We start from the raw sequence: 13,117 nt of genomic DNA on the forward strand, positions 1-13,117 counted from the left end.
CATAATGTCTGTTGTTTCTAGTTATACTTAGTGGGAGGAATAAGGAAAAGTTTGTCTACTCCATTTTTCTAAAATTGAAAATCTCACAATTTACATTTATTTCTTTTTCTCATCTTAGTTACTACTCAATATGTTTACACCTGAACTAATTTGAGTGTCAACTTTATATCAGATAAAAGAGACCTATGAGCTTCATAAATACTCAAAACGTATACCATGTGAGATCCAAAATATATTTATTCTCCACAAATACTCAACTTCAGTGCCTGCTTCCAGATCTTTTGACTTTTGGTGACCCTCTGTATTTTATTTTGATTCTTTGGAAAATGAGCTTACACATCAGTTTGAGCCCAACTGTTCTTGAAATTTTGGAGTCTCCTTTTCCTCAAGGGAGGTCCCCCTTCTAGTTGGCTCCTTTGATCCCCTCATAACTCCATTTGGAGCTAGTCAAGTTCGAGCTACTGGTGAGTTTGAGTTCTAGCCAGTTTGAGAAAATTAGACCATGAACTTCTTCTCAAGAGCAATAGCCAGTAATTTGCATTTCTTGAATATTTTGTTAATCTTTGAGTCAAGTGCTTGATGTATGCTAAGTGCTTAATAGAGTATTATTAAAATGCATTCTAATTTACTAAGGACTGTAAGGATGGACATTCTTATTGGTATCGCTTCACTTATGGTGTAGAGATATGAAAATCTGAAATAGTCGTCATTTACCAAATCCTTGCCATTTTTATTCCATTTGAAATTATGCATTCTGAAAAAACAGAGCAGGGTATGAGGTATTTTTCAGCTCTATTCACTACCGTTCACTGATGGACTTTGTATCTCAAGGGGATCATCTTTATAAATTACATGTCCTACACTCATTTGCCAACATGCTTCTACTGATATTGGGACATTGGAAAACATTGGTGAGAAATTAGAATGTGGGAAGCTAGGACAACTTCCACCCTCTCTCTTTGCTTTGGAAGGTACTGTGGAAGTGACTGTGACTCCTTAGTGGCTGTAGTTCTTACTGGAGAGCTTATTCCTCTCCAATCCAAATTCCCCATCTGATAGCCCTGCTTCCTGGATTCTGGTAAGACCACCGGCTTCTTTTTACCCTCCATCTCCAGGAGTGGTGGTGATACTTTACTTCAACTACCTCAGTTAAATCTTCTCTATGATATTATTATTATCCCTACATCCCTAAGATCTCACAGGTACTAAGTGGCAGGGGTGGTATTTGAACTGCGGCACCTAAACCACCAATCTCTATCCATTTGAGTATACTACAGCTACATCGAGACTGCCAATCTTCCCAACATAAAACAGGTTTTCAGAGTAGCTTTTTCCCTAACGACTGATTGGTAATTCAAGGTAAATCATATACCTCTTTTTTAAAATACCATTGCTGATGGTATTTTGTATACTAGTAGAGTGACAAATTTGAAAATATCAAAAAAATGAATGTAGATTTTAAAATTTTGAGTTATTATTTAGCTCCGTATAGTGTCCACATTGCTGCTGAACTTCTTTTTCAATTCACCACAGAGAAGATTGAGTTCTCTAATTCTTGAAGATATTATTACCATCTCTCAGCCTATTCTTTAATAAAATTTCATGATATTATGTGCTTCTTTCTGTAGGGATGGTAAAGAAAAAAATTGCATGGCTTATGATAAGAAAGCTTGTTTCCACATATGCAACTAGGAACAAATCTTGTCATTCAGCCTGACCTTTTAGCTTGCTATTGACATTTTTGTCTCTTAATTTGTAAGAGGTAAATTCCCAATTGTCTTTGGAGAGGCTTTCAATCTTGTTGTCAGCTAAAATAAAATTTTAGTGCATTCTCAGATGAGGTCTTTTCTCTTATGGGCTAAAGGTTTATTAATCAATACTGAGGCTATCTGGATCCTACTCTATCTACATTTTGGATTATATTAAAACTCTGACTTGTGAACATTAAGGTGGGACATATTCATTCTCCAGCTCGGGGTTTTAAATGAAAATTTAAGACAATGCAAAAATTGAGTATTTTTAAAGAAAAGTCAAAAGAAATCAAGGAATTCTAATATATTGTACTTTTTAAATAAATACATAGAGCTCTTTGCCATTTCCCTCAATTATTTTGATTAACATGATAATAGGATCTTTCAGAACATCATCATACCAATTTTCACAGCCTGACATAAGGACTCATTTCACAGAAATAATTATGACTAGTATTAATAGATGAATGTCAGTGCCATAAAACAATAGTATAAGGCATATTTACATCATCTTAACATACAGAACACCATACACCTACACCAAAAAATCACAGATCCAGAACAAATAAAATTCAATCTCCTAGACAGTTTACATTTACAGGCTTTGCCTGAAACACTTCTTTTTTTGTTTTGTTTCATTTTTTTTTGTAATTTTTTTCTTTCCAAGCGACAAACAGATCTTCCCTATGTCTTGTGATTTATTTGTAACATTGTGCTCATGCAAAAATAATACTTGTTTTATTGCATTAACATTTAAACGGTTTTGGATTTGAGTCCCAAAACCATCATCTAACATTGTACTTGATGTTACTTCATCCATATTTTCATTTTAGTTGGAGTGATATGATTTCTTTTTGGTGAGTTACAAAATGACAAACATATCCAGTTGACCACAGTTCAAAAGTCAAGATTCTAAGCTTCTTGCTCATGCATATTTTACTTTCATTCTTGCAGAATGGTTTGAATCAGATATACCATTTTGATCCAACTTTATTGGTTTTCTTTCTTTCCTTTTATATTTCTAAAAACGACAACAAAAAAGACTGAAAGAAAATACTGTCCCACATCCACTGTTCACAAAAAAGAAGAGCAGCAAGAATCACACTGACCATTGTTAGGACACAGTCAGGTGGTGGCACTGTAGTAAACATTGAATGTCATTGAAATACTTCAGGAATGTGATAATTACTATAACCCATACTTCTGTAACAGTTCAGATTGCCACTGGCGTTTGCGCTCTGGAAAATAATCTGGAATGTGGATTTTCTTAAAATCCTGAATACACTTTTTCATTTCTTCTTCCACACTAAGCTTCTCACAGACTTTCTTTTTGGAAAGGTTTGTTTCCCGGGACTTGCTGATGAGTGTCTGAAAGAGTTCACTGTTTCTGCGTTTGTCTGGTGGGGGCATCCATTGCACAGGTGCTTTTTTGGAAGGGCGATCCAATGTTAAGGTGTTAGGTTGGTGAGCTGTTGCCTGCTGGGCATTGGGTGGGTTATCTTGGGGAGTGCTTGCTTCTGAGTGGCTGTCACAACTGGAGGTGGAGAGCTCATTGCAGGAAGTCCCGCTTTCACTTCCTTTATCTGTGACTTTGTCATGTTTTCTATCTTCATGTTCTTGTTTAGGTGACACCATTTTATGAGGTGGTCCTAAAAGGAAAAAAGAAGTAGAACAATTAAATACAAAGTGGAAAGGTCAAATTAAATACATTTTATAGCTTTTGTTTTAAACCAAGAACACTTATCTTAAGAAAAGTGGGGTTGTTGCACTAGTTTATATTGAAGTATTAAATACAACACCTAGTGCCATTAAAGTACATTAAAATATGCAGCATGCTGATTAATTATTTATAACAAAGTTTGTGAGGCTTGCTTAATGAGCATTTTTGCCATAATAGATCATCAATAACTTTATACAAAAAGGAAGATTTTCATGATTTTAGTTACTAGTTCCTGAAATCTGAAAAAAATATCACATGTACAAATTTTGCTAATATCATAACTGTTTCATTAGACACTTAGTTCATTTCTGTTTTAGTTATTGACATTAGGTGTCCTTTATGTGTTTATTTTGCCTCTAGAAAAGTAGAAAATACTAGTGCTCTACTTTACAGTAGCAGTATTCTCCAGGCCTAGAGGTGTAATAGCATTATTGATGCTTCCAAGTGGGAGGCTAGTTTAAATCTTATCCTCAGTCTTTTAATCTTGTTTCCTGTCTATTTCCTTAGAGAGAATTATGAAAGTGCTATAAGATATATATGTGCCTAATGTTATGGTGAAAAAATATAGTTGAAATATAGTGTTCTCTTAAAATACAAGGTTTACCATTTCAGGTAAATTACCTAGGAGGACAATTTTCAGAAAGTGATAGTTTGCCAAGATAATTATTTCAAATACACAGTCTAGTTCCAAGAGATAGCATATTTTATTCTCAACTCTGCTGTGGGATTAGGACATCAATTTAACATTTATTGAATACCACCACATGCCCAGAACTATAATAAAACCTATAATAAAACTATAATTAACTGGAGTCCAACCATTGAGAAATATTAAGTTACCCAAATCTCATTTTTTCTTGCAGTCAACTTTTATGAACAAGTTATATAAATCAGAATGGGGGGAGGCATCATTTTTTTTAAACAATTGCCCAAGGGGTTCTACTGGGCAGCCGGAATTGATAAAAATTGGTCTCATTCATAGGGTCTCAACCTTAGCCACATACAAAATTACCTGGAAAGCTTAAGTTATTGATGCCTTGTTCTCAACCCCAGATATCCTGCTACTTGGCAATCGAGGCATTTAGTAGATCCAGGTGATTTCAATGTACAGCCAAAATTATGAACCTTTCCTCAGCCTAATATATATGAAATGAGTTTATAACCAATATGAACAGTTTATATTACTCAGAATGGTAGGAAAGCAAACCAACAAAAATATTTTTCATAAAAGCACCTACTATGTGCAACTCATTGTGGGGTGCTAACACCATTTTTCCTATTTAAAATCAGAATACACAAAAGTTGATACCAAACATTCAGTTAAGTGAGATTAAAGATTTAAAAAAGTTTTAGAACTTTGTGGAATGATGGAAATATTCTGTATCTTGACTATAGTGTTAGTTACAGGACTGCACACTTTTGTGAAAACTGACAGAATTGCATATGTAAAATGGGTGAGTTTTTCTATCTGTAAACTATTGCTTGATTAACCTAACAAAAAACAAGCAAACAACTGCCCCTCCCCCATCCAAAAAAAAAAGGCTTTAAGGAATATGTACCTATTTGAGGGAACACTTAGCTAGTACTTCACACTTTCTTTGTCTGCAATACAGCAAATGTTGATGCTTATGGATCTTAGTAAGAAAGTGCACTAGTACATTTCAGAAGCATTTGCAACGTGGATTAATGAAAGCAAAAGCAAACAACTGTTTTTTGGTCTCTGTCATTGTCATTTATGGTATGAAAAAAACGAGGGCGAGCCTGAGGGGTGAAGATGGAGAAGATGCACTTTTAACACTCCTTGCTGATTTACCCAGATCCATTCTGAACCCTCCTGTCCTTAGTGGCTGACAGGCACACACTATGTCCTTAGGCTCCCTTGTCTTCTAGCTTTCAGTTGGATTCAGTCAATGACAAAGACTGGCCAGACCAAATCTCACTCACCCCACCCCAGGATTCCTGTGAACCTGAACCTAGAGGCACAGCCCTGTAGAGCAGCTTTCTCTACCTCTTTCTTTTTTCTCCTCTCCCCTCCCATTGCCTCCCTTCTTTCCAGATTCCATTAAACTGAGGCTCATATCTTTAGGCAAACAAGTATTGACCATGTCCACTGTAACTTGCATGAGGGTATTGCCCACACTATCGTAAACTGACGATATTCAACTTTTCTCAAATGACCCAACTAAATGTTCTTTCTCTTTCTTCCAGGACCCTGACTAACAGACCCACACTGGTCCCCAACCATCCTCTCCATTGACTACATTACTTGTAGGGTCAGTGTTTTAGTGGCAATAATGTTGAAAAGGGAATGGGTTTGGAGTCCTGACCTGAAATCAAATTCTAGCTCCCAAGCAAATAGTCTTGTGACCTTGAAAGAAATACTTAGCTTCTCTAAGCTTTAATTTCCTTATCTGTAAACTAGGTAGTAGTACTTTTCTTATAAGGTTATTCTGAGATGAAATGAAATACTATACAAAAAAGTCTGCTATAATCACAATAATGACAGTACATCACTGTCGTGTTTTTAAATGCACAGATGTTCAGGCCTATCTCTAGAGATTTTACATTTCCTGCAGGGTTTGTTTGTATATGTTTATGTGGAGGTCAGGATGGTGAGGAGGTGCAGCATCTGTTTATCTAATTATCATTATGGTGGAATGTGATCCAAGTAGCATGATGCCCACCAGCCTAGTATGACGCAGAATATAAATAAATGTTTTTTCACCCTTTCTGTCAACCTTCTGCATTACTTTAACCAAATCCCAAAGAGGAATCCACAATTTTCATTCCCAATGACTAAACTGCAAATACCTAGGAAAACCAATTTATATTTAAGCATAAAAGAGTGAGGAGAAATCATTTCCTGTTAATAGGCATGGGGATAGAGCATTAGACGGAGATACCCAGACAGTAAACTAATAATATCAGAGTGGAAGACAGTATAGAAGAGGATACAGTTGATCCTTGAACAATGCAAGGGTCAAAAATCCATGTATAACCTTTGACTCCCCCAAAACTTAATTGCAAATAGCCAACCATTGACCAGAAGCCTTATCAATAACATAGTAGATTAACACACATCTTATATGTATTATATACTGTATTCTTATAACAAAGTAAGTTAGAGAATAGAAAATGCTATTAAGAAAATCATAGGGATGGCTGGATGGCTCAGTTGGTTAGAGAGTGAGCTCTGAACAACAGGGTTACCGGTTTGATTTCCACATGGGCCAGTGAGCTGTGCCATCCACAACTAGACTGAGTGACAACGAGCTGCTGCTGAGCTTCTGGAAGGGTGGCCAGATGGCTCAGTTGGCTAGAGTGTCAGCTCACAACAACAAGGTTGCTGGTTCAATTCCCACATGGGATGGTGGGCTACACCCCCCTGCAACTAAGATTGAAAGCGGCAACTGGAATTGGAGCTGAGCTGTGCCCTCCACAACTAGACTGAAAGACAATGACTTGGAGCTGATGGGCCCTGGAGAAATACACTGTCCCCCAATATTCTCCAATTAAAAAAAAAATCATAAGGAAGAGAAAATGCATTTACAGACATCATCAAAATTGCGGCGTGAGGTGAGCCTCTGGATATCTCCCCTGGAATTTACAACAAATTGAATAACTATAACTCCACAAAGGACTCCCTACACAACAGACAGGCAAGACAAAGAGGTTCACTACTGAATTCACCTAAAGGTGAGCAAATTGCACGAGCAGGGGAGGAGGGAAGGGAGAAGTGTGGAGATGGGAATGCAAGGGCGCAGGATGCGGACTTAGCTCAGTGCTCCGAGCTCGCTGCATCCCGGAACTACTGCACCAGTGGGAAAGGGAAGAACTTAGACTGCTAGGGCTCCACTTAAGGCCCACAGGGCTGAGGGGACAGCATATAACATGGCTGAAACCAACGCTCACGGCAGAGACCTCGGAGCAAAGATTGAGAGAAGAAGGCTGAAAATGATTTAAGCCCTCACTGCCAAGCAGAGAATGGAAGCCTTAGGCACTGAGACTAGCCACCCCTTCCCTACCTTCTGAGAGCTCACCCTGCCCCCACCTGCCTAGTGCTAGAAGCAGAACAGTAGCAGTGTCAGATCAAAAGAACAGAATATTTGCAGTTCTGAGAACTGTGGTCTGCAGACACAGATTTGCAGCCCAACTAGTTCCAGCAAAGGGGAGGGAGCTGTGGAAGCAGAACTGGCTGTGGTAGTGGTTGCTGCAATTGTTCTGGGCCACCTCTCACAACCCACCCTTCCCCTGTCTCCACCTATCTGGGTGGATCCCTGCAAGAGTAAACAGAACTGCTGAAACATACAGGCTCTGAATCTGGTGCAGGAAGAGCTTTTGGAACTTCAAAAGCTCTCCACATCCCCACACGGATTGCACCCTAGGACCCAGGCAAACTGTAAACAGGAGAAGCCCGCCTTCCAGGGAATGCCCTTATTTTGTGAGAAGCTGGAATAATGCAGAGAAAACATAACACTACACTGTGAGAGAAAAAAAGGCTGCAGTCGGAGAGAAAGTAAAACATTCTACCAACACGTACTGGAAAACAAAAGAAAGACCTCTACCTATCAACCTGTTGCAGAGCCCACTCCTGTAGATGTCTAGGAAGAGAAATAATAAATCAGTAATTGCCATGAATAACCAAGGCAACAAGACAGCTCAGAAAGAAAGTGAAAAGTCACCAGGAAATGAACTTAAAGATATGGAAATATGTGACTTAAATGACAGAGAATTCAAGATTGCAGTTCTGAAATAACTCAACGAGATGCAAGAAAACACAGAAAGGCAGTTTAATGAACTCAAAAACACAATCAAAGAACAACAGGAACATTTTACCAAAGAGATTGAAATTTTTAAAAAGACCCAAATAGAATTTCTGGAGCTTAAGCACTCAATAGAAAAAATGAAAAATGAAATAGCCAGTTTATGCAGTAGACTTGATCAGATGGAGGAAGGAATTAGTGACATCGAAGATAGAAACCTGGAAATGACACAGATGGAAGAAGAAAGGGACTTGAGACTTAAAAGAAATGAAAGAACTCTACAAGAACTTTCTGACTCCATCAGAAAGAGCAAAATGAGAATAATGGGCATACCAGATGGAGAAGAAAGAGAGAAGGGAACAGAGAGTATTTTCAAACAAATAATTGACGAGAACTTCCCAAACTTGTGGAAAGAACTGGATCCTCGAATCCAAGAAGCAAATAGAACACTAATTACCTCAACCCAAACTCGCCTTCTCCAAGGCACGTTGTATTGAAGCTGTCTAAAATCAACTACAAAGAAAGAATCCTCAAGGCAGCCAGGGAAAAGAAGACAGTAATTTACACAGGAAAGCCCATTAGATTATCATCAGATTTTTCAGCAGAAACTCTACAAGCCAGGAGGGAGTGGAACCAAATATTCAAACTATTTAAAGAGAGAAATCATGGGCCAAGAATAATATATCCAGCAAAGATATCCTTTAGATATGAAGGAGGAATAAAGACCTTTCCAGACATACAGAAGCTGAGGGAATTTTCTAATACACGACCTGCACTACAAGAAACACTAAAGGAGGCTATTCGACCACCATCAACAGGGACAATTTGTGGCAACCAAAACATAAAAAGGGGCAGAGTAAAGGCCTGAACTGGAATATGGGAATGGAGAAAGTAAGTATGCTGAAGAAAATGGAATACTCTAAATATTACACTTTCTTTTACATAAACTTAATGGTAAACACTCAAAATAACAACCCAGAACTGAAATATATACTGTAATAAAAGAAGAAACAGAGAGAAAAATCATAGAATACCACCACACAGAAATAATAGACACCAAAAAGGCAAACAAACAATGGAGACACAGTCTTATCAGAAAACTAAAGATAGAATGATAGGAAATCCTCACATATCAATAATTACTCTAAATGTAAATGACTGAACTCACCAATAAGAAGGCACAGAGTAGCAGATTGGATAAAAAAACTAAATCCAACCATATGCTGTTTCCAAGAGACACATCTCAGCTACAAGGACAAGCATAGACTCAAAGTGAAAGGGTAGAAATTGACACTCCAAGCAAACGGTATCCTGAGAAAATCAGGTGTAGTCATACTGATATCAGATGAAACAGACTTCAGGGTAAAAAAGGTAACAAGAGACAAAGATGGACATTTCATTAAGGTAAAGGAGACTATACAACAAGAAGACATAGCAATCATGAATATTTATGCCCCCAATCAGGGAGCACCGAAATTTACCAAGCAACTACTAACAGAACTAAAGGGAGAAATTGACCAAAACTCAATTATACTAGGGGACTTAAATACATCATTGACAGCTATGGATAGATCATCGAAATAAAAAATAAATAACAAAATACTAGCCCTAAATGACACATTAGATGAAATGGACATAATTGACATTTATAGAGCACTTCATCCTAAAACAACAGCCTATACATTTTCTTTTCTAGTGTACACGGAACATTCTCAAGCATAGATGATATATTGGGACATAAAACTAGCCTCAGCAAATTTAAGAAGATTGAAATCATACCAAGCATATTCTCTGATCACAAGGCTTTGAAATGGGATATCAACTGTAAAAAGAAAACAGGAAAAACCATAAATACATGGAGATTAAACAACATACTTTTAAAGAACGACCGGGTCAAAGAAGAAGTTAGAGGACAGATCAAAAGATACATAGAAACAAATGAGAATGAAGATACATCTTGCCAAAATTTTGGGGATGCAGCAAAAGCAGTTTTAAGAGGGAAATTTATATAATTACAGGCCTAGCTCAAGAAACTAGAAAAATCCCAAATAAATAACCTCATGTTACGCCTTAAAGAACTAGAAAAAGAGGAACAAATGAAACCCAAGGTCAGCAGAAGAAAGGAAATAAAAAAAAAAATCAGAGCAGAACTAAATGAAATAGAGAACAAAAAGACAATAGAAAAATTAATGTGTCAAATAACTGGTTCCTTGAAAAGATTAACAAAATTGACAAACCCTTGGCTAGACTCACTAAGATAAAAAGAGAGAAGACACTAATAAAATCAGAAATGAAAACGGGGAAGTTATAACGGATGCCACAGAAATAAAAGGATCATCCAAGAATACTACGAAGGACTATATGCCACCAAATTCAATAACCTAGAAGAAATGGACAAGTTCTTAGAAACACATAGCCTTGCTAGGCTGAACCATGAAGAACTGGAAATCTAAACAGACCGATCACCAGTAATGAAATTGAATCAGTCATCTAAAACCTTCCCAAAAGCAAAAGTCCTGGACCAGATGGCTTCACTAGTGAATTCCACCAATCCTTCAAAGAGGATCTAATATCAATCCTGCTCAAACTCTTCCAAAAAATTGAAGAGGAGACGGTACTCCCTAACTGTTTTTATGAGGCCAACATCACCCTGATACCAAAACTTGTTAAGGACAACAAAAAAAAAGAAAACTGCAGACCAGTATCTCTGATGAATACCGATGCAAAAATCTTAAACAAAATTCTAGTAAATCCAATACAACAATGCATTAAAAAGATTATTCATCACAACCAAGTGGGGCTCATCCCAGGAGCACAAGGATGGTTCACCGACACACAAATCTATCAATGTGATACATCACATATACAAAATAAAGGACAAAAATCATATGATTTATCAATTGATGCAGAAAAAGCATTATACAAGATACTACATTCATTTATGATTAAAATACTTTATAAAATAGGTATAGAAGGAAAGTACCTTAACATAATAAAGGCCATATACAACAAACCCTCAGCTAATATCATGATTAACGGTGAAAAACTGAAGCCCTTTGTTCTATGTTCAGGAACATGACAGCGCTGTCCCCTATCACCTCTGCTTTTCAACATAGTGTTGGAAGTCCTCGCCAGAGCAATCAGGCAAGAGAAAGAAATAAAAGGCATCCAAATTGGTAATGAAGAAGTTAAATTGTCACTCTTTGCAGATAACATGATGCTATATATAGAAAACCCTAAAGACTCCACCAAAATGCTGTTAAAAACAATCAAACAATAAAGTTGCCGGCTACAAAATCAACGTACAAAAGTCCATTGCATTCCTATATACTAACAATAAAATCTCAGAAAAAAAGAAATAAAAACAATTCCTTTTGCAATTGTAGCAAAAATAATAAAACACCTAGGAATAAGCTTAACCAAGGATATGAAAGACCTATATGCTGAAAACTACAAGACATTTTTAAAAGAAATTGAAGAAGACACAAAGAAATAGAAAGACATTCTGTGCTCATGGATTGGAAGAATCAACATAGTTAAAATGGCCATATTACCCAAAGCAATATACAGATTTATTGCAATCCCCATCAAAATTCCAATGACATTTTTTAAAGAAATAGAACAAAAAATTCTTCAGATTTGTTTGGAACCACAAAAGACCCCGAATAGCCAAAGCAATCTTAAGAAAAAAGAACAATGCTGGAGGTATCACACTCCCAGACTTTAGCTTGTACTACAGGGCAACAATAATCAAAACAGCATGGTATTGGCAGGAAAACAGACACATAGACCAATGGAATAGAATTGAGTACCCAGAAATAAAACCGCATAAATATGGACAATTTTTGACAAGGAAGCAAGAAACATACAATGGAGAAAAGACAGCCTCTTCAATAAATGGTGCTGGGAGAATTGGAAAGCCATGTACAAAAGAATGAAACTGGAGTGCTATCTGTCACCATGTACCAAAATTAATTCAAAATGGATTGAAAACTTAAGCATAAGACCTGACACAATAAACTGCATAGAAGAAAACATAGTACTAAACTTATGGACCTTGGGTTCAAAGAGCCTTTTATGAATTTGACTTCAAAGGCAAGGGAAGTAAAAACTAAAATAAATGAACTGGACCATATGAAACTTAAAAGCTTCTGCAGAGCAGAAGAAAACATCGACAAAATAAAGGGGCAACCAACAGAATGGGAGAAGATTTTTGCAAACAGTGCCTTCGATAAGGGGCTAATATCCAAAATATACAAGGAACTCATGCAACTCAACACCAAAAATCAAACAACCCAGTTGAAAAATGGGCACACGACCTGAAGAGACATTTCTCTAAAGAGGACATACAAATGGCAAATAAACATATGAAAAAATGTTCAACGTTACTAATCATCAGAGAAATGCAAATAAAAACCACAATGAGATATCACCTCACCCCAGTCAGAATGGCTATCATCAACAAGACAAATAGTAACAAGTGTTGGAGAGGCTGTGGAGAAAAAGGAACCCTCATACACTGTTGGTGGGAATGCAGACTGGTGCAGCCACTATGAAAGGCAGTGTGGAGGTTCCTCAGAAAATTACAACTGAATTACCATATGACCCAGCAATCCCTCTCCTTGGTATCTACCCAGAAAATCTGAAAACATTTATCCATAAAGATAAGTGTGCTCCAATGTTCATTGCAGCTTTATTTACGGTGGCCAAGACATGGAAACAACCAAACTGTCCTTCGATAGATGAATGGATAAAGAAGCTGTGGTATATATACACAATGGAATACTATTTGGTGGTAAGAAAAGATGAAATAGGACAATTTGTGACAACATGGATGTATCTTGATATTATAATGCTAAGCGAAATAAGTCAGACAGAAAAAG

The 13,117-nt window shown here is 37.0% G+C and overlaps 1 protein-coding gene across 2 annotated transcripts in view; it reads right to left on the bottom strand.

Moving 5' to 3' along the window:
* Nucleotides 1-219: 219 nt before the first annotated feature.
* The window catches only part of KCTD8 (potassium channel tetramerization domain containing 8), a 246,783-nt gene continuing 233,885 nt past the window's right edge, over nucleotides 220-13,117 (bottom strand). Inside the window, exon 2 of one of the 2 annotated variants that reach the window (XM_019741059.2) lies at nucleotides 220-3,400. In XM_019741059.2, the coding sequence (XP_019596618.1) occupies nucleotides 2,940-3,400 (461 nt within the window). In that variant the 3' untranslated portion in view covers nucleotides 220-2,939. The remainder of the gene's footprint in view (nucleotides 3,401-13,117) is intronic. The other variant, XR_012493737.1, reaches the window with a different exon arrangement.

The sequence above is a fragment of the Rhinolophus sinicus genome, linkage group LG02, assembly GCF_036562045.2.
Source record: "Rhinolophus sinicus isolate RSC01 linkage group LG02, ASM3656204v1, whole genome shotgun sequence".
Lineage (NCBI taxonomy): Eukaryota > Metazoa > Chordata > Mammalia > Chiroptera > Rhinolophidae > Rhinolophus > Rhinolophus sinicus.